The sequence below is a fragment of the Peromyscus maniculatus genome, chromosome 6, assembly GCF_049852395.1.
Source record: "Peromyscus maniculatus bairdii isolate BWxNUB_F1_BW_parent chromosome 6, HU_Pman_BW_mat_3.1, whole genome shotgun sequence".
NCBI classification, from domain to species: Eukaryota; Metazoa; Chordata; class Mammalia; order Rodentia; family Cricetidae; genus Peromyscus; species Peromyscus maniculatus.
The window spans coordinates 3,919,538-3,940,433 of NC_134857.1; the positions used below are offsets into that span (position 1 = coordinate 3,919,538).

General features: G+C 37.2%; 1 protein-coding gene across 7 annotated transcripts in view; it reads right to left on the reverse strand.

The window, feature by feature from the left end:
• LOC102908071 (rho GTPase-activating protein 20-like) overlaps nt 1-20,624 on the reverse strand; it is a 51,950-nt gene extending 31,326 nt beyond the window's left edge. For 2 of the 7 annotated variants that reach the window (XM_076573850.1, XM_076573844.1), the window contains exons 1-5: nt 14,033-14,169; nt 9,259-9,475; nt 6,208-6,357; nt 4,296-4,337; nt 1,225-1,306 (exon numbers count right to left, since the gene is read on the reverse strand). In XM_076573850.1, the coding sequence (XP_076429965.1) occupies nt 1,225-1,306; nt 4,296-4,337; nt 6,208-6,357; nt 9,259-9,401 (417 nt within the window). In that variant the 5' untranslated portion in view covers nt 9,402-9,475; nt 14,033-14,169. Of the gene's footprint in view, nt 1-1,224; nt 1,307-4,295; nt 4,338-6,207; nt 6,358-9,258; nt 9,476-12,392; nt 12,544-14,032; nt 14,170-18,555; nt 18,630-20,472 lie in introns of those variants that run through there. The other 5 variants (XM_042278975.2, XM_076573849.1, XM_076573847.1 and 2 more) reach the window with 5 other exon arrangements.
• Nucleotides 20,625-20,896: the final 272 nt, after the last annotated feature.

Genomic DNA, 20,896 nt, shown 5'->3' on the forward strand with positions numbered 1-20,896 from the left:
GGGACCTGCTATGCAGAACCAATTGCTGCATGATCTAAACTATCTTCATCAGACACAACTTGGTTACCCGAGTTCAATTTCAACAGTGACACATTAGAATATTGACTCTAATGTTTTTTGTATAAAAGTCAGAAAGGTGGCAATCCTTTCAGCTAGATTCCATCCTATTTTTATAGTAGGAAAGGTTTTTTCAGTGCTCAGCATTCTACGTAATAGCTAAATTGCTGATCTTCAGTGAATCCAGTAGTGGAATGGGAACAAAAATAAAAAAATTAAAAAAACAAACCAGAAAAGCAAACAAGTATATTAATAGACATGGGTGTAACTCAATGACAGAACAACTCTCCAGTATGTATGAAGTCATAAGACTTATTTTAAAGACTACACACCAGATGATCTCTCCTCTCTCTCTCCTCTCTCTCTCTCTCTCTCTCTCTCTCTCTCTCTCTCTCTCTCTCTCTCTCTCTCTCTCTCTCTCTCTCTTACACACACACACACACACACACACACACACACACACACACACACACACACAGCTATATTAAGTGTCTAATGGTGGATTCTCAACTGAAGTTCCGTGAAAGGACGTCCTTATGCCGTGAGATTCACATGGTGAGGCAGCCGTTCTTCAAAGCACGTGAGAGAATGCCCAGCGAGAGACAAAGAGAAGGAGCAGGGGATGGGTTCATAGAGGTCAATTGTGATCAAGCAGGTGAGTATGGAGAGTGAATAAAATTCTTGATAATATTTGGCTTAAAATTTGTTTATGATAATCTCCTAGATTAGATTAGATGATTAGAATAATTTATGATTAGACAAATATTTTAAAATAAATAAGGAATAGTAGAAACAACATGTAAGTCTCTATGTAAGCAATAAGGACTGGAAAAAATTTAATTGCAGTAGGAATACTTAGCTTGGAAATGTATGTTGTTGTAACTACCTGAGTCAATCTTCAGTCATATAACCAAAAATTATTTCTTTTGTTTTAGCACTGTAGCTAATGTAGATCAATCTTGCTTCATGTTGCTTTCTACATATCACATGTGAAAGACATGTATGCATGGCATACACATATCCCTTTTCAACAAAATACTACCTAAATCTCAAACTCTCTCTCCCCTCCACCCTCTTTTTATGTCCCCAACTTCCATTGCTCTATAAACTGCATGTCTCTCCTAGTCATGAACTTTGGATGTCATTTTTGGTTTTATATTCACATACACTGGCACAGCTTGGGATGTCCTCGGTGAATATCGGGAGTTTAACATGCTTCCTGTAGCCCTTTGTGGCTTCATTAATGGATCTGTTCAAATGCATTAAAACACACAATACAGTAATGAATTTGTTAATATCTTATTTTGCACTAGTCATTGTCAGTATTTTATCAATACCATGTTGGTTTTAAATAAAAGACTATCAGTTCAGCAATATGCATTATAGATTAGGGAATGTTCAAAAATATTTCAGCAACAAAGACATGTTTAGGTAATTGTAGAGACCCACAGAGGTTTCCTATTAACAAGTTATGCAGTGTCTGAAAATCTGAGCTTGCTTTACCCAGCAGGGATGCATAAGGGAATGATTTGACCATGGGTATGGTTACCAGGTATTTGGAAGGGTGTACAATTGGCTGTGTGGTGTGTGTTGATCTAGAAAGGGGGAGGTCTTTTGCCCTGCTTTTTGGTATTGTTATAAAAAGCCCTTTTGAAGAGACAGAAGGGGCTGGTGGGTTTTGATCCAGGTCCTCCCGAAAATATCCTGTGTTTCTGTCTTTCTCCTCCTCACTATCTTTCTATCTAAAAGTTTCTTATCCCTCTCTCCTCCTCATAGGAACCCTTTAAAAGGTGGGAGCTGGCCTCCCACAGATTGGCACCAGAACTAGGGACTTGGGTGCAGAGGGGAGGAAGAACCACGGAAGCAGCTGGACATGTCTGGTTTTGTATTAATGTTAAAGGCAGTGGTATTTTATTCTTTGGGAGCAAAAACTGTATACAGCAAGTATCTCTGTCTAGGTTTCTCCTCTCTCTCTCTCTCTCTCTCTCTCTCTCTCTCTCTCTCTCTCAATTTCTATCTATTAAATTAAGAAAAAAATGTAGGGTTTAGGTATAGGAATATTGTGTAGGAAGAAACTTAGGATAAGAGTAGAATTTCCATAGTGCCGGACCTGAAAACAGCATCCAGGAACAAGCAGCCACTGCAGATTTAGCAGTCTGAGGAAGAAAAGCGGCTATAGGGCAGGGAAATAGGAGGCAGATGTTTGTATACTCGTTTGTAGAGAGTTTGAAAACTAGGGGAGTTAAGGTAGAACAGCACAAGTACAGAGGTTCTTGGAGTTCGTAGAGGAGCCGTGTCCTTGGTTTTCTGACTATGGGACTCTGGATGCAGATTCCAGGTGAAGACTTGGAGTTGAAATGCAAAAATATTATGAGGAACATGGGCTGGAAAAAATTCCAGTGGAAGCTTTTAGTCTGTGGGCATTAATTCGGGACAGCTTAGATCTATGTCCTGAGCAGCACGGGGGTGGGGGTGGGGGTGAGTTTTCCTGAGGCAGATACAGGCATAACAAAACCCTCTGCTCTACCAGAGCTGCCAGTCGATGAGAATGCTTTTACAACATCACTCAATCAGGGTCAGTTCCCTCTTAGCCATGAAGCTTAGTTTAAGGAACAGAAGTCTTGGGATTAGACAAAGGAGGAACTAAAGTGCTTGGAAAACTTCATAATTTCTCTTTCTCAAAAACTGGAAGCTCTAGCCGGGCGGTGGTGGCGCACGCCTTTAATCCCAGCACTCGGGAGGCAGAGGCAGGCGGATCTCTGTGAGTTCGAGGCCAGCCTGGTCTACCAAGTGAGTTCCAGGAAAGGCGCAAAGCTACACAGAGAAACCCTGTCTCGAAAAACCAAAAAAAAAAAAAAAAAAAAAAAAAAAAAAAAAAAAACTGGAAGCTCTTCAGGTCTCTCCTTCTCAGAAGGGAACTTCAGGCGGGGCGGGGGGGTCATCTATCAGAATGGCAAAGTCATCCATAATACTAATGAACTATAGTTTGGTGAGCCTAAGGGAGTCTTTAGGTTTTATACAGTTGCATCAAAAGTTTATCAATTACTTGATGCCTTTGCATCAAGAGTTTATTGATTTAAAAAAGGGCTTAGCACAGCTAAGGCTGTTATAAACATCTTGACCCATACAAAAAGGACATTCCATCTTGGTCATCCTCTACTCCTTTCCTGGGGGTGTGTGGCAGCCATAGGGATTGCTGTGGTTATTAGAACTACTTGCAGCTCCTAGTAGGGACTTGAGTCCGAGCTGAGTTAAGCTTTGTACTTCCCCCTTCCAAAGGCTGGTATTCAGGGATGGGTCAAGTTCTTGCTAGCTGCTAACGGATGACAGAGTATGCTTGATGGGAAGTGTATCTCCATGATGGGTAAAGAAGATTACTAAAGAAGGAGGACCTAAGGCAGGCACAGTCCATCTGAGGGGTCTGAGGGGCCCTTTAATGTATTAAGAAGTGGGAGCAGTAGAGAACCACAGAGGTTTCCTAGTAAGAACTTACTCAGGGTCCAAGAATTTGTACTTGCTTTACCCAGCAGGGCTACATAAGGCGATGATTTGGCCACAGGCGTGGTTACCAGGTATTGGGAAGGGTCTACACTTGGCTGGGTGGTGTGCTTTGATCTAGCAAAGAGGAGGTCTTTTGCTCTGCCCCTTGACACCATTATAAAAGTCCCTTTTGAAGAGGCAGAAGGGGCTGGTGGGTTTTGATCTAGATCCTCCTGAAAATATCCTATGTTTCTGTCTTTCTCCTCTTCACTATCTTTCTATCTAATATTTTCTTATCCATCTCTCCTCCTAATAGGAACCCTTTAAAAGGTGGGAGCTGGCCTCCCATAGGTAATAGCACATTGCCCTAAGATGTGATTGTGGAAGCATATCCAGTCCTCAATTGTTTTGTGTGACAGAGAAGGGCAGGAACTTGCTTAATTTCAAAATTGGAAGCAGCAGATAATTTGCATGTGGATGATAGCATAACCTGTATTGGTGGGAGTTTAAAATAAGTCTGGGAGTACAGTTTACCCCAATATATAGATTAAAGAGGAGATGGTGAAGAGCATGGCAAGCAGGACTTCCTCAAAATTAAACAAAATATGCATATTAACAGGAGAGAATGAAACAGTAGTCAGGGATCATCTAATCAACACCACATTTGGAGACAATCTATCAGATTATGTATATCACAGACTACCATTCCTATATTCCTATACCACCAAGGAATTAAAATATGAATACTAGTAAGATACCTTTGAAGATAAAAATACCACCAATCTTTCTGTTCCATGGAACTGTAATATAAAAAGTGAAAAACAAATTAGACTCTTGAAACACTTATGCAAAGATTTTTAAGACTATTCCTCATAAAAAATATTATAAGACAGTTGTCATCAATGAGAGTGCAGGTGTAGGTGGCATTCTCCATATGACTGGGATTCTGATTGACCTGTTATTTCACTGGAAATCTTTCATGATAAGAAGTTCACTATAGTGTGGAGGCTGGCCGTGCATCTCACTAGTTTTATTTCCCTTTGCCCACATCCCTGTGCCATATATTGTTTTTCCATTCATAAGTTTAATATGTGAGTTGTTTCTACATTCTGAATATAATGAATGATCCGTGCTGTGAAGAAGATTTTTGTGCAGACTTTTCTTCTCCTTTTTTCAATGGTTCTACATCCATGTTTGGAGCTGCAGTCATATGGAAATTCCATGTAACTTTCTGTGGAACTATAGACTGATTTTTGCCCAAAGACCAACACATTTCATGTTTCTACAATTACCTGCTCATCCACTTTATATTCTGCCTGCAACCAGTTTCATCAGAAGGGTGGATTGTGCCTGTGATTCCCAACCTTCACATGTACATAGACTGTTGTCTACATAATCATCTAATGTCACGAGTTACAAAAGTGACACAGCAGGAACTTTAAGACACTTAGCTGAAGACACTGATACACATTCAACTGAATGTGAACTAGTCTAAATATGACTTCCAAATTTCACTCCTTCATAAAAAGAAAAGTTTAATGGAAATGCTGTCATGAAACTCTTCATAAATCCCTAATTACAGTACTTCCTCTCATATTCAATGTGGGAGAAACACTAAGCATTAACTATAGATAATCTTCAGGAATATTAACAAGGGGAAAGAGTGTATTTAAAGAATGACACAAAGATGATCTTCTTCCTCAAAGAGTTCTGTGGAAATGTTTTTCTCAGGTAAAGAGCAAACTCACATAACCAGAAAGTTTATAAAACTTACAAATGTTTATGTTAGTTGAGTAAACTCTGGAATGAGGCTAGAAGTTTGGACAGATTAATGAGAAGAGTCCAAATTGGGGGGATTGTATATGATGAACTCTTCATGTGGAAAAGAAAGATGAATGCTGCTGTATGCTTTCCCACAGCAGGTGTATGCTACACTATCCCAGTGATTCCAATGAATACAATCAAGGTATTCTTGGTACACTATGATCAGATCATCTCATGAAAGATAAGAATGTGAATTCGACATTTACCTGCACTCCACAAAATAACTCTGACTCTGATGGTCTAATGACACTGGTCCTCATGTGTTGACTATAGACACCAATGATACTCCACTACACAAACACTCAAGAATCTGAGCTTTTAATGAGTAACTAGGTTTATATGTATGGTTAAATATTATATATTTTTTAGGAAATTAACTTGGGAGTGTAGGAGGTAATTTTAAAATTTATACTACACAATACCATTGGAGTGAGATCAATTTGTGTACTTTCAAAACCCAGAGAATATCAGATCAGTTGGGGAAGAAGAATGTGGGGAATGGAGTGAGGCTTTGTCCTGTCCATATCCTTCAAAGAACAGGATGACCTCATTTCTACCCCAAGGATCTTGTTGAGTCCTGATGAACATCACAGGTGAAAATCTAAGCAGTCTAGTTCCATGAAGAAATGTGTGTGGTGGAAAGTACAAACTAGGTTCATCATAGGAGGAAAAAACTTGAGTTGGCAGCCTGTATACAATCAGACTAACATGGTTTCTTAATCTGTAAACATGTTGGTTCATTGATTTGATTTTTTTCCCCTGTGAATTAAACAGCATTAAGTTGACCCACAATTAAGTTTCCACAGCCAGCCTCTTGTGAATAGAAGTCCAAGCTGTAGGTCTTACCGAAAAGTAGCCACAAAATTTCCCATGGGCCAGGACAGGAGAATCGACTTGCAAGCAGAGCTGTTGTCTGTCCCAACTATGTCCACATAGTCACCCATCCACAGATAACTCAGTGGGATAACATATTTCATCTTAAAGTTTCTCTTATGCCTAGAGAGAGAATCAAGGCAATTTGTTAGTTTGCTTTTCATTGCAGTGGGAATTACTTGTGGTAAGGCCTAGTTCTTCCTGCTCCAGAGCAGAGGAGGACTCATCCATTTCTATCACACAGGCAGAGCTCATGCCATAATAGATGCACCTCAGCAACGCTTGTGCTGAAAGAAGTTATGAGGTTCACATTTTTCAATGGCCAAGAATAGCCATAGTCTGGTCTTTTTTTCTGATTGGTGAGTGTTTAGAATGACCATACTGTGTATTTTAAAGACACGGCATTTTTATAAAACAATGCACTTCAATACTTCTCCCCCCTATTTAGTTAAGTGCTAAACTTTTCTGCTTGTTTACTTCCATAACTTCAATAGCAAGAAAATGAGTTAAATATTTTATATTGTACTCAAATAATTACATTTAATGATCTTTTCCAAATAAAAAATATAGAAATACTGCCTAACTGAATAAAATTCATATTCTATTGTCCCTCTACCTGTCCTGGTAAGTCATGTGAGCAATTGCTCAGGAGAGTCTGAGCTCAGTACAATTGTTCTTTTAGTAAACCCATGATGTACTTCTCATACAACTAACCATGTAGAAGATTCTGTTCTCTAATAACCTAGTCAAATGATTACAAATATGTATTTCTATCAAGTCTTTTGATGCTATCAAAAGTGTTCTTGAGAAACAATTGTCTTGGGAGCACTAATTTTCTTTCTTTCTTTGCTCTTTTTATATGGAGCTTGTTCTTTGATAATTTCACATGTGTATTCAATGTGTTCTGATTATTTTCTATTACTCTATCTTCTTTCCCTTCTATCTATTGACCACTCTCCTTCCCACACCCATACTTTTTTGTATTTTTTTTAATGATTGTCTGTGTTTTCCCTGGGGCATTTTTTGGTGTGAACCTGGACATGGAACTCTCCATTGGAGACTAGTGAGCTAATAGGTGGCTACATAATTGAAGATAATGACTCGCTCTCTCTCAGATTCCAAGGACACTTTGTTATAAGTATAACCTCAAAAACCCTACATGTAAATCTTCTCAAATTCAATACATCTGAAGACTAATATGATACTCCCATGAAAGAAGGCCCACCCCATATAATGGAACATTCTCTAGTCAAAATGCAAGTATAGCATGTAACATTCATTTCAGGTTTCACATACACATATGTCTCAAATATATGAAACATCTGTATTTCCATTTGCTTTGCACCCCCGAGACACCTAACTACATATATATCAATACACAATTATTATATATATACTATATACATATACATATACATATATATATATATATATATATAATGAAATGCTTAAACTAGAAACCTCTAATTCTTATATTGGTGTTAAGGGATAATCTGCCTTGAAAACGTAAATAATGAAAATGATCTCATAAGCTTGATAATCCTCTTTCCTTAATATGAACGACAATCTCAAAATAGTTTTAGTTACCATTGTCACACAACAGAAGTGGAACAACAACTTTGTCTTTTAGGAAAGTCAACCATTTTACTTTTATTTATTCTCAAAAAACTCAGTGAATTTCACTTACATTCACAAATTACATTCATATGGGAAATTATCAGTATGTTTTATTTATTTCAAATGAGTTTATTACTATCTTTTCAGATTAAAATATGAGGATTTCCAACCGTGGCATGAAGGGGTGCTGAGGAGAAATGATAAGGAAGATGGACAGGTTGGTGGACAGCCAGGTCATTCAATCGTTTCATTCTTGCCGCTGTTGGACACTAACTGACCATCAGTGTCTAGACTGGGAACTTTGGGGGACTGTTCAGGGTTGAAAAGAAATGGATCCAGTTGGTTGTGTCTAGAATGTAGAGCAGAACTCTCTCCAGCACCCTTCCTTCTTCTCACCATTTGTGAAGTAGATCTTCAGCAATATTAATCACTGATGACTAGGAAGTTTACCCCCAAAACTGAGTGAACTGTTCTATTGATGCCTGTCCTCCAGTCTACTTATGTCTTTATGAGAACACACCCTTAAAATGTTTACTTGATAAGACCAGTACCTATTTCATGCCTTTCAGAGTAATATGAAGGCTATGATCCTCTGGAGAGGTGATCACAGAAAATACCTCCACAGTTCTATGTGACAATACCACCATGCATAAAGCTTCAATCACAGTAGTTTCCTATATCATCCACATGATCACCATGCTGGACCTAGTTGATGTCTAAGTTTCCCCTGATTGGTTTAGGGACAGTAGCTGCTTCTCATCTCTCCATACTGCTTTGGAAGTTATGAGATCACAGAGGTTCACATGTGTGGCCCCTTATGAGCAACCATCATAATCAGGGATTTCCCCTCTTGCATCTACAATCTGTCTGTAAACAGCAAGCAAGAGGGCCCCTGATTATCATGATTTATAAATTTTCTTTGAGAAGATGTCTCCACAAGATCCACAAATTTGCAATACTCATAAATCAGCTTCCAAAGTGCTGGAATTCCTGGCATGTGCTACCACACCTGCCTCCTTTTCAAGTTTGTTGCTATTCGTTCCCCAGGATCAAACAGCAGAACAATTGGTTACCCAACAGCATATAGACAGCCCTGAAAACACATATACAAGCGTCTAATATATGTACAGCTAAAAATACATATGTATTGTATATATACATACATATATCTTAATATACATTTATATGTAATAACAATTAATAAAAAAGAAGCCATGATTTTCAAAGAGAGCAAGAGGGGGAATATGGGAGGACTTGTCAAGTGCAAAGGGAAAAAGGAGATGATAATGAAGTATTTATAATCTCAAAAAATAAAAAAGAATAAATAAAACTTTTGTGGTTTTGAACAGGAAGGCCTAATCAAAGTGTAGCCTCTCATAGTAAGGAAGGCACAATGCACATACTCACAGGTTATTAGATACAATCAAAACATCACTGAACAAGGAGAGATGTTGTTTCTTCCTTCTCCAGCCTCTTCTGAGTTCCACGGGGCCTTGGCACAGCAAGGTTCGATGTATCCCTCCCATGGCTTTCTCCTCAAGGGTTTCCATGTAGGAAAAAAAGGCTTCTCCTGGTCCAGATCTCCAACTAACAGAACAGGTATTCAGTGGTTGTTAATTGATACCTAAATTCAAAGGGTGAATGATATTAAAACACAGGCTCAGTTCTCCAACAGGACTCTGTTGAGTTATCAACAGTTTTAAGGTTGCTTAGGAAAGGAAGCAATGGGAACAGACTGCAGGAGGGGGCTCTTCCAGAAGTTATCAACTTAGGGGCCTGGGAACAGTCTGAACAAGGGTAGCTGGTAGGGTCTAGAGAAGTGGTTCTCCACCTTTCTAATGATGCATCCCTTCAGTACAGTTCTTCATGTTGTGGACACCCAACTGTACAATTATTTCATTACTACTTCATCACTGTAATTTTGCTACTGTTATGGATCCTAATGTGAATATCTGATATGCAGACTATCTGAAAAGGGATCCCAAAGGGAGTCGCTACCCACAGGTTGAAAACCACTAGTCTAGAGTGAGGAAAGGACTGAGGGATGTAATTCTTACTCATTTTAAATCATTTTAAAAATTGAACATAAAAAATATCAATTTTTTAAAAAAAAAATTGGATTCACCAACATTATTCATGATTTAAAAATAAAAGTAGTAACACATTGCAAGGCATCCTGTTGGAGAGAGGAAATATTCACACGCTAGAGGGATTCACAAGAAAGGAGAGATCAATGTCTAACATTAAATGAGGGCAGAAGTAGGTGACTCCTGAAAAATGGCCATTGGAGTAGCAACTTGGATGTCATTGCCAACCCTAACTGCAATAATATGTGTGCAATAATAGGAGGAATTCTTGTGCAAAACTTTATGAAATGCAGATTTATCCCCAAAGACTCTCAATCCTAATTCTTTTAACCTATCAAAGGTCCGTGTGATAAAAGCAGCATGCAGACATCATTAACACTATGAACGTTAGAGTCTAACAGATGCAAGAATCACAGGAGTCTTTATAGACAAATGTACCTTAGCGAGACAGTCAGAAAGCTGCATGCACAGGTAAGTCAGGTAGCTTTGAAGACTATGGAGGAGAGGTGCATGCTTAGAAGAAGTAAAGCCTAGAGGCACAAAGGATTGTGACTGAAACAACCTAGAAGATGCTGTGTAAATCTCATAGTTCATTATGTAGTATACCTTGGACACATAATAATCATAGAAAGATCATGTAAGACTAGAATGCCCATGTCTTTAAAATGATTTAATTTTGGTGATAGTAATAGATTGTATTTTCTGCAAAATGTGTATTTTCACTGATATGTGTAGTTGTATGGTACTAATTAAGATAGCAAAACTCTATCAAATTGTAAAGTTCTTTATAAAGATTTTCTGCTGTGAAATTCCATTTGAAAATGACTGATGTTGGAATGTGGTAAAGAAAACAAATAATAATCTATGTATTGAAATGCCATAATTCACCCATTTCTTTGTAGGCTGTCATAAACAGATATGAAAGAAATATATATATATAAAAAAAAAGGTTTTTCCTAATGATTTAAACAAGTCAGGGAGCAAACATATCCAGACATGTCAGTCAAGGATCTCCGGTAGTTAGATAACAACAAAACAAAACCAAACAAACAAACAAAAACAAAAATTAGCATTCATCCAGAATTTGTAAAATGGTTCTCGAACAGCAGAAGGAGTCATTTCCGTTGCCTCTGGCAAAAGGGACATATGGCTCTCCAATGACCTGTGGCTGCTATCAACATCCATGCTGCCTTCCAGGTTCCCTGTGTCTCGATTCAAAAGTACTTGCTAAATATCTCACAGCCCCATCTACTTTCCTGTCCCTTCACAACCACCCCACCTCCTTCTGAACTATGCAGACTCCCAAAATGTTCTAGAACTCCCCTTGCTCTCTTTAGGAGGTCTAGATATTTCCTCCCTGCCCCAGGCATCTCCACTACTCTCTTTTGCTGTTCTCCCTTCTCTCACAGACTGTTTTGGTCACATCAAGTCTGTTTCTTTTTATTTCTGCTCTGAACTCTTCCAGATGCCTCTGAACATTCTCTCTTATCCACAATAAAATTCTCCCCTGCAATTATGGAGCAGCATTTTCAGTGGTTTCTTTACTGTGCCATGCTCACAGAGTTTGAATATTCAAAATATATAGTTCTTCAAGTGAGTATTATTCTTCCCAAGACATATGTTATCTCTTTAAGGAATATGCATAGAAATACCATAGCTTTCATTTAGCTTTAAGATACCTGTAAATAGCCGGGCGGTGGTGGCGCACACCTTTAATCCCAGCACTCGGGAGGCAGAGCCAGGTGGATCTCTGTGAGTTCGAGGCCAGCCTGGACTACCAAGTGAGTCCCAGGAAAGGCACAAAGCTACACAGAGAAACCCTGTCTCAAAACAAACAAACAAACAAACAAAAAAACCCGTAAATCAAAGCATCAAAGAGAGAATCAAACAGCCAATGGTTGTCCTCACACATGTCAAGCACATGTCCCCACACATATAAACATAAATTAAAAAATAGTACCAACTCAGTTTCATGATAAACAAATTTGAAAGTAAATGACATGTTTGGAAAGTCATTCCTGTCTAATCTGAATCAATGTTAAAATATGGGGAAACAGATTCTAAAGAACACAATATATGTTGGAAACCATTACATTTTGCTGAAAACCAGAGAGTTTTTATATTTTGGGTTGAAATCTGATCATTTCCAATAAAACTTTGTGGTCATAGTGGGTAAAACAACTAGAAGAATCAAAAAATAACCATCTCTCATAACTTGGACAGATAATTTTGTAGATTTACAGATACTATTCTCATGTGTAGCCTAGAACATACCTCCCCTGACATGATAACCATATTTATTTAGGGGATTGGTAGTGAATATTACTAACATGGGTAGCTTTCCATAAAACCATGGCTGAGTTAAGAATTGGCTCACACGATCTGCAGGAATCAAGACAGAATACCTCATACCACTAGTTATCATGAAAAATCAAAACTACTTATTAGAAATACCTTTACAGTAGAGCCTGGAATGGAGAACCTTTCAATGAACTTGAAATTATCTTTTTCTTTCTTGGCACTAAACACCAAAGATGGCCACAGCAGTTGGTAGACCAACTACTGAAGTCTCAGCACTCTGAGGTAGTCAGGGTGACAGACCACTGATGTCAACATTCTAAGGCTCATGCCATAACTGACAAAGTGACATATTTATTTCCTTCCACCTTTTGGCTTTGAAAAATTATTTTTGAGAAACTGTTGAACCACAAGTGTGTGTAAGGAACAACAGATTTTCATAAGCATAGATTGAGAGGTAGATAGATAGATAGATAGATAGATAGATAGATAGATAGATAGATAGATAGATACATAGATAGATAGATACATAGATAGATAGATAGATAGATAGATAGATAGATAGATAGATAGATAGATAGATAGATAGATGATTGATAGATAGATAGATGATAGATAGATAGATAGATAGATAGATAGATAGATAGATAGATAGATAGATAGATAATAGATAGATAGATATCAGACAGGCATAAATATAGGCAGATAGATAGTTAGATAGATAGATAGATAGATAGATAGATAGATAGATAGATAGATGATAGATAGATAGATAGATAGATAGATAGATAGATGTAACTGGCAAACATATTTATAGATAGATGATAGATGGATAGGTAGGTAGATAGATAGATAGATAGATAGATAGATAGATAGATAGATAGATATAGATATGACAGAAAGAGGAGAGAGAGAGACAGAGAGAGAGTGAGATACAGAAAGAGACAGAGAGAGAGAGAGAGAGAATAGATCCTGATGCCATTAGTCTATCATGAGGATCAAAACTACTTATTAAAAATACCTTTACAGTGGCGCCTGGAATGGAGAACCTTTCAATGAACTTGAAATTATCTTTTCCCTTCTTGGCAGTAAACACCAAAGATGGCCACAGCAGTTGGTAGACCAACTACTGAAGTCTGAGCACTCTGAGGTAGTCAGGGTGACAGACCACTGATGTCAACATTCTAAGGCTCATGCCATAACTGACAAAGTGACATATTTCCTTCTACCTTTTGGCTTTGAAAAATTATTTTTGAGAAACTGTTGTACCACAAGTGTTTGTGAGGAACAACAGATTTTCACAAGCACAGATTGATAGGTAGATTGATAGAAATAGATAGATGATAGAGATATAGATAGATAGATAGATAGATAGATAGATAGATAGATAGATGATAGATAGATAGATAGATAGATAGATAGATAGATAGATAGATAGATGACAGATAGATGATAGACAAAACTGACAGACATAATTATAATAGATAGATAGATAGATGATAGATAGATAGATAGATAGATAGATAGATAGAATTGACAAGTATATTATAAATAAACAGATAGATGTGACAGACAAATACATGATAGATAGATAGATAGATAGATAGATAGATAGATAGATAGATAGATAGATAGATAGATAGATAGATGATAGATAGATATGACATACAGAGAGGGGGGAAGAAGAGGGAGAGAGAGATGGAGAGGAATAGGGAGGAGAGGGACAGAGAGAAAGAGTGAATAGATCCTGATGTCATTAGTCTATCATGAGAATCAAAACTACTTATTAAAAATACCTTTACAGTGGAGCCTGGAATGGAGAACCTTTCAATGAACTTGAAATTATCTTTTCCCTTCTTGGCACTAAACACCAAAGATGGCCACAGTAGTTGGTAGACCAACTACTGAAGTCTGAGCACTCTGAGGTAGTCAGGGTGACAGACCACTGATGTCAACATTCTAAGGCTCATGCCATAACTGACAAAGTGACATATTCATTTCCTTCCACCTTTTGGCTTTGAAAAATTATTTTTGAGCAACTGTTGAACCACAAGTGTTTGCAAGGAACAACAGATTTTCACATGCATAGATTGAGAGGTAGATAGATAGATAGATGATAGAGATATAGATAGATAGATAGATAGATAGATAGATAGATAGATAGATAGATAGATGATAGATAGATAGATGATAGATAGATAGATGATAGAACTGACAGACATTTATAGATAGATAGATAGATAGATAGATAGATAGATAGATAGATAGATAGATAGATAGATAGATGATAGATAAATAGATAGATAGATGATAGATAGATAGATAGATAGATAGATAGATAGATAGATAGATAGATAGATAGATGATAGATAGATAGATGATAGATAGATAGATAGATAGATAGATAGATAGATAGATAGATAGATGATAGATAGATGAGTAGAGAGATTAAAATCAATGGCAGTGTGCCTCCCCAAACTCTTCTGTACTACCATAATCAGATATGAAGGACTATGTTTTGTTGCTCACTGTTTTGAAAGGACAAATGGCCTAGTTTCAACAGTTTGTCCTCTACTCATGGCATCCTGGTAATGTCACATGGCCTCACAGATGGGGCATTTCGGAGAGAGCACATGGTGTAAGAGGAAGCCAGACAGAGTGACAAGGAGGCTGTCTTACTCTCTGACAATAGTCCTGATGCAAGGACTAGAGGGTTCCAGAACAGCATTAATCTCTTCAGAAGGCAGCATTTCCAATGGCAGAGAACCTTCATTATATGCTTTGTCTCTTAAAATTGACACTACCTACCAACACTGTCACACTTGAGACTAAATTTAGAGCAGATAAGCCCATGAGGGCCAAATCACATTGAACCAAAGAACTGTGGTGTGAATCTTGATACAATGAAGATGTGTATCAATCTTTGGACATTCCCACTAAAATATGGTTCCTTAATATTATTCTTCACCAGACACACCAATTGATACCTCCCTGTTGAGCATCTTTTTAAATGGCAATCAAGTACTTTAAAATTCTCCAATTTTTGTCTTATTTGGTTTGTTTGCTTGGTTTTTGTATTTTAAAGAAAGATATATATTTAGAAATATATGGAATATTCAGTATTTTTTTCTTTTATTCCAATCAGCATAACTGGAGGCTCATTCAATCATTCATATTCTTGCATGTTATTGGAGGTTCAGTCATATAAGTAGTATATTTAAGGACATTCCTGGGTAACACCTATGGCACTTCTTTTTAAACCATTGCACTATTGATAGATTCATGGTTGCATCTATTTTAGAAACACAATTGCTAAAATCATTTGTAAAAAATCTTTTAAAGGGCATGAGAATTTAATTTTTAAACTCTACCCCAATGAGGATGATAACCAGTGTGTGTATTGTAATTGCTTTTCTCTTTTATATTTACAGTTAATATTTTATATGTTGAACTATTTCAATTGGACTAAGATTGTTAGAGAAAATATCTTAGATGAAAATTAATATGATATATTTTTTGTCTGCATTCTCATAATTGATTTCAACCACATCAGTTGGTAAGCTTTCCATTGCAAGGTTTTATGGGAGGAATGTTCCTTTAGACGCAGCATGGACTTGTCCTCTTTGTATGTATTCCATGGATATAACAAAAGCTGTGTCTGTTTGTCTAAAACACAATCACACTACGCACCTTAGGCAATCTTCCTACCAGCATTCCACTAATAGTGATTTTACTTATAAACCCAACCAATGAGAAAATAATTGTAGCTTCCAAATCCTTTGTGGATTGTGTATTTTTCCAATATATAATCAAATTTAAGTAATATACAACCTAAAAGTAGCTCTAATAAAATGTGTACACATTCTGCATTTTGTTTATATCACTATTTTTAATCAATAAGTGCTTGGTGGCATGTCTATATGATTGTCTTGCAAAAATAATTGACATGGTGTTCAATTGGTTTTAAGTATTTTAAGGTGTAAAATCTTGAATAAACTCAGAATTATTACCTGATCTTAGCAACTAACTCAACTAAATTACTTTTTCCAGAGTAGATGCTACTGATTAACTATTCAGATGATTCTTGTCCTCTCATAGTTTCCTGTCCACTGTACCTGTTCTACTTCTCACTGCTATGAATTTATTCACCCTCTTTGCAATAGTGTTTCTCCTGCAAACCAAGGGAACTGTGGGAAATCATGAGTGTGATTCCTCGTAACTAGAAGATTCTATCATCATACAGAGACATTTTTAATTTGTAAATTCAAAAGTCACATTATTTAGCTCAGAAACTCTGCCAATACTGAGATTTTAGCATTTCAAGGCATAATCTCCTTGTGTATGTGTATGTGTTTTAAATTTTGTTGGTTTTTAATCATCCTAGACTCTATGTTCATTTGTGGGTTTTTTATGACCGCAAACTATATTCAACTAAATATTAAGGTTAAATGTTCCAGTCAATAGGTGGGCAGAGTGTTGTCAATACTTCATTTAAAAATGCATACATGGCTGGGTGTTGGTAGAGCATGCCTTTAATCCTAACACTAAGGAGGCAGAAGAAAGCAGATCTTTGTGATTTAAAGGTCAGCCTGGTCTACAGAGTAAGTTCCAGGACACCCCAGGCTACATAGAAAAACCCTGTCTTAAAAAACAAATAGAAAAATGAATACATATTAATATATATTTGTGTCAGTGAAGTAACAGAAAAAATATTTTCATTCGCCTTTATGTCAATCAACACAGCTTTTGACTGTGTGTAAAAGGAAATTATAAATGTATCTGAAAAATATTTTACTAAGTTACAGAGGAATCTTCTGCAGTTAACAATGTCAATTCACTGTGTAAATTTAATAGTTAATACTCTCAACAAAAAATTCAGAGTTAACTATCTACCTATAAAGTCAATAAAAATAAGAAATTGTGATTCAAAATATTCACAAGTCTGGATGAGTGATCATAATCAGTTAAGTTCCTATGTAATTTCCTTGCATGTTTTCCTAATCTTAGTACAGAATCAAAAGAAAAAAGAATTAACTAGAGCTTGAAGCATAACATTAAGTGTAAGCCTTGATGAGTTATTTTCTTTGTATGATGATGATAAAATAATCATACCCAGAAAATAAACAACCTCTTGAAAACCAATAAAAAATGTGAATATTTGTATTTTCATCAGCAAATTTTCAGGTTATAACAAACTATTAGTGCAAAACCATCAAAATAGCTAAGAGTGAGAAGACAGTTCTTACATTGAGGAGAATGTAGAACAGACACACTCAGTTATATTTAGATATCACATATTTGAATGTTTATTATTTTACACAATGTTTAGCAGCCTGAACTAAAGATTATTATATCATAATATTAAACCAGCACATTCTCTTCTTGGCATATAACCAATCAAATATCTGTCAGTGTTCACCAAAATATGTACAGGAATGTTCCTAGTATCTTTAGCTTTCTTATTAGAAAACAGGAAAAAAAAAACAGATTATTCACTAGTAGAATACACTGTATTTGACTTTTACAATGAAATTGAATGTCATATAAAAATTTAAACACTGTTCCCTTTCATAGAGATCCTTTCTCTTTCTTAGAATACTCCACACTGTTGATGGCAACTTTTCTCAAATTATACATATTCAGTACAATATTAATCAAAATCTTAAGATATTTTGCAGGTATCAGAAAGGGAATTCAAAACTTCATGATAAAACAAGACAAAAAGTAAAGAAAACAGAGGAGTCAATAGGATCCCACAGACCACATCTGGCATTATTTAGTTCACAATTGTCTGTAAAATAGAAGTGATTAAGAAAGTGTACAGAGTAGTAAATGTTAATATTCCTGGAACTCCAGAGATGGAAGCATGGAGAACAGGATATATATAAATGTGTGTGTGTGTGTGTGTGTGTGTGTGTGTGTGTGTGTGTGTGTGTGTATTTTATATGTATGTATACTGAACTTCATGGGCTACTGAGCTTCATGGGTTGGAGACTGGCAATTCTGAAAGTGCTTAATAAGATGCTCCAACAGCAGGCAGCCAGCAGATAGCTACTGTTCCTTTGTGACTAACAATTAAAAACTATGGATGGCTAGAAGGTATCACAGTAACAATCTTAATTCCAAAAACAATATTGCCAAGATCTTTAAAGTATGGGTGCTGAGATTCAGTTATTTGCCTTGGAAAAGGTTACACTCGTGGGTTAAAAAAATATTGGGGGTGGATTACAATTCTAAATTATGACCCCTAATTAATTAAACCTCATAATCAGGAAGCTAATTAGAAATTCAGCTGTCAACAGACATACAGTGAACCTACTGCTTTAACTCCAGAAATGACTGTGGTGTTCCCCAGCTTCACTAGAGCAGAACTGTTCTCCACACTGATTGAACCTGGAAAGGGAAACACGATATTTACACAAAATCCCTAAAAAGGTAAAGGAATATAAATAACCATAAAGTTTCCTGCAAATTAATTTAAATGCTTTAGTGTGTATAGATATCTGGCTAGACTTTTAAGTTGCCTCTTGCCTTAGTCTGCAAAGATATACAGTAGATGACAGCTGATATTTAAAAGGCCAACCCACCAGAGAAACACCTATCTGATGGAGGAAATTCATGGGCTAGGCCTATGAGGGATATTGCCTATAAGTTCTGACTACTTCTGTCTGTAATTCTCTTGTGTGATACTATAATCCTCCCAAAACAGCTATGGGATTTGTCCTACAACATTAGCAGTGTGTTCCTCATTTATAGGGCTCTGTTATTCCTGTGCATTATCAGAAGAATGACTTCTTCCAAAACAGTGTAATTCTGGTAAGTAAAGCAAGCGCTTATAGTTCAGCCTTTGTTCCACAAAATGGTGAGAAACTTAGAAGCTTGTTTTCCATCTTTAGCTAAGTTGACAAGGCAAGTTAGCCAGACTGTGTATGGATCCAAAGCAGACTTTTACAGATATTATTCAAGGACAAAAGTGCAGATGTCTAATTTGTTGAATCAAAGTCTTTTTGGGCACAAAAGTAATCTAAATTGTATTCACTTCCCCTTCCAGGTCCAGTTGATAACATGAGGACCTGCAACTGGTGGAATTCCCTGAGCAATTAACACTTTGCACATACTTCTAACCTCAATTTATGGTACAAGATTTTAGGCTTAGATAACTAACTGTTTATCTTTAAGTCCTGGATTTTATGTGGACAGCAAGCAATTAAGCAGTTAATCAATTAACCAAGTCATGAGGGAATCAGCTTTACATCCAGTTCCCATAGGAGAGGCTCCACCAATGGTCAGAACTGCAGAGAGTAATCTGGTCCCACAGTCTTGAATACAAAAGTTATACCTTCCCCTCTTGTGCTCTGGGCTGTATTCAGGATGAGAAAAGGTATCTGTAGACTTGGGTTGTTTTTTAGTGCCAGGTTTTGTCCAAAGTGCTGATAAGACTTGGCACTGTTCACTTCCCCCCTTGCTTTGTGCAGGTTGCCATGGTTACTCATAGTTTGCTGTGGGGAAAACTTTCAGCCATGGCTGCACTTCCCAGGCACTTTTATGTTGTGCTGATCACAAAATGATAGCCTATAATGTCAATTTCTCCCTAGAAATGTAGGTTAGTGCACAGCTCCTTTACTCCTTCCTTGATTCCCTATGGTTCAGCCTTTCTCCTTTGTAACCCTTGTAGCTGTCTCCTTAAGAGATAATGTTACAAGGTAAACTTTTTCAACCACAGCTGCAGCTGCCCCTTGTCGCTTACAAAGGAACACTGTTGTGACCCTGAGAAGAAGCTTCTGTAACCTTCTTTATCGCCAGAGTTTGCTGTTGTATGTGGACATAAGCTATGGAAAGTTGAAGCCAGAGCAGAAGAATAAGAGAGCATGGCAAACAGTTCGTGTGTGAATTTATTACAGATAAGAAATTTCCCCAGTCCCCTCTACTCTGAAAACCATTCTTTTCTGCTACCCTGCATGCAGACCTGACAGCTGGTCTTTCAAGCTGCAGTGGCCTCTGAACTTTTGACAGGTTCAGGTCAGATGGTATTACTACTTAATGTCTCAATTTCTTTTCTTCTGTCCCCCAATTTGAGCTAATCATGTTTTGATCAACTACAAAGCTGGTGTCATGATAAAAATCTCTTAACATCTTTAAATGCCTTAGGCATAGTAGAACTGGCTGGGAAAAAAGTGGCACACAGGATGGGGGGAGGGGTGTCCCACCAGCTGAAATGAAGTGTGTCTTCACCTACTTGACAGTTGTGGTTCTGAATTCACCAAGTTCTCTTCCATCGGGACGGCAGTTTTCTTCCTAAATGTTTATAAGGAAATAGATTACACATGTATTTCACTTATGAAGGGGAAACACATTAAGCTCTACTAATTTAAATGAATTGAAAGACTATGCCTTGAAGCATGGCATTTTTATCAAAAGCCCTTTCCTCACCAGAAATCTCCTGTCATACTGCAGTGGTTCCACCCTCTAAGGTTTTAATCGTATTTATAAAAAGGCCTTACAGCAGCAACCAGCCTTCCTCGGTCCTCTTAACTGTGCCCTAGTCAAGAGGACCGGAGTCCAGGGCCCTTGACACACTTAGCGGAGGATGAACTTGGGTGTTACTCATGTGACTCTAGTTCTGAAGCCGGCAATGCAGCATCTGAAGTCATGGCACGCGC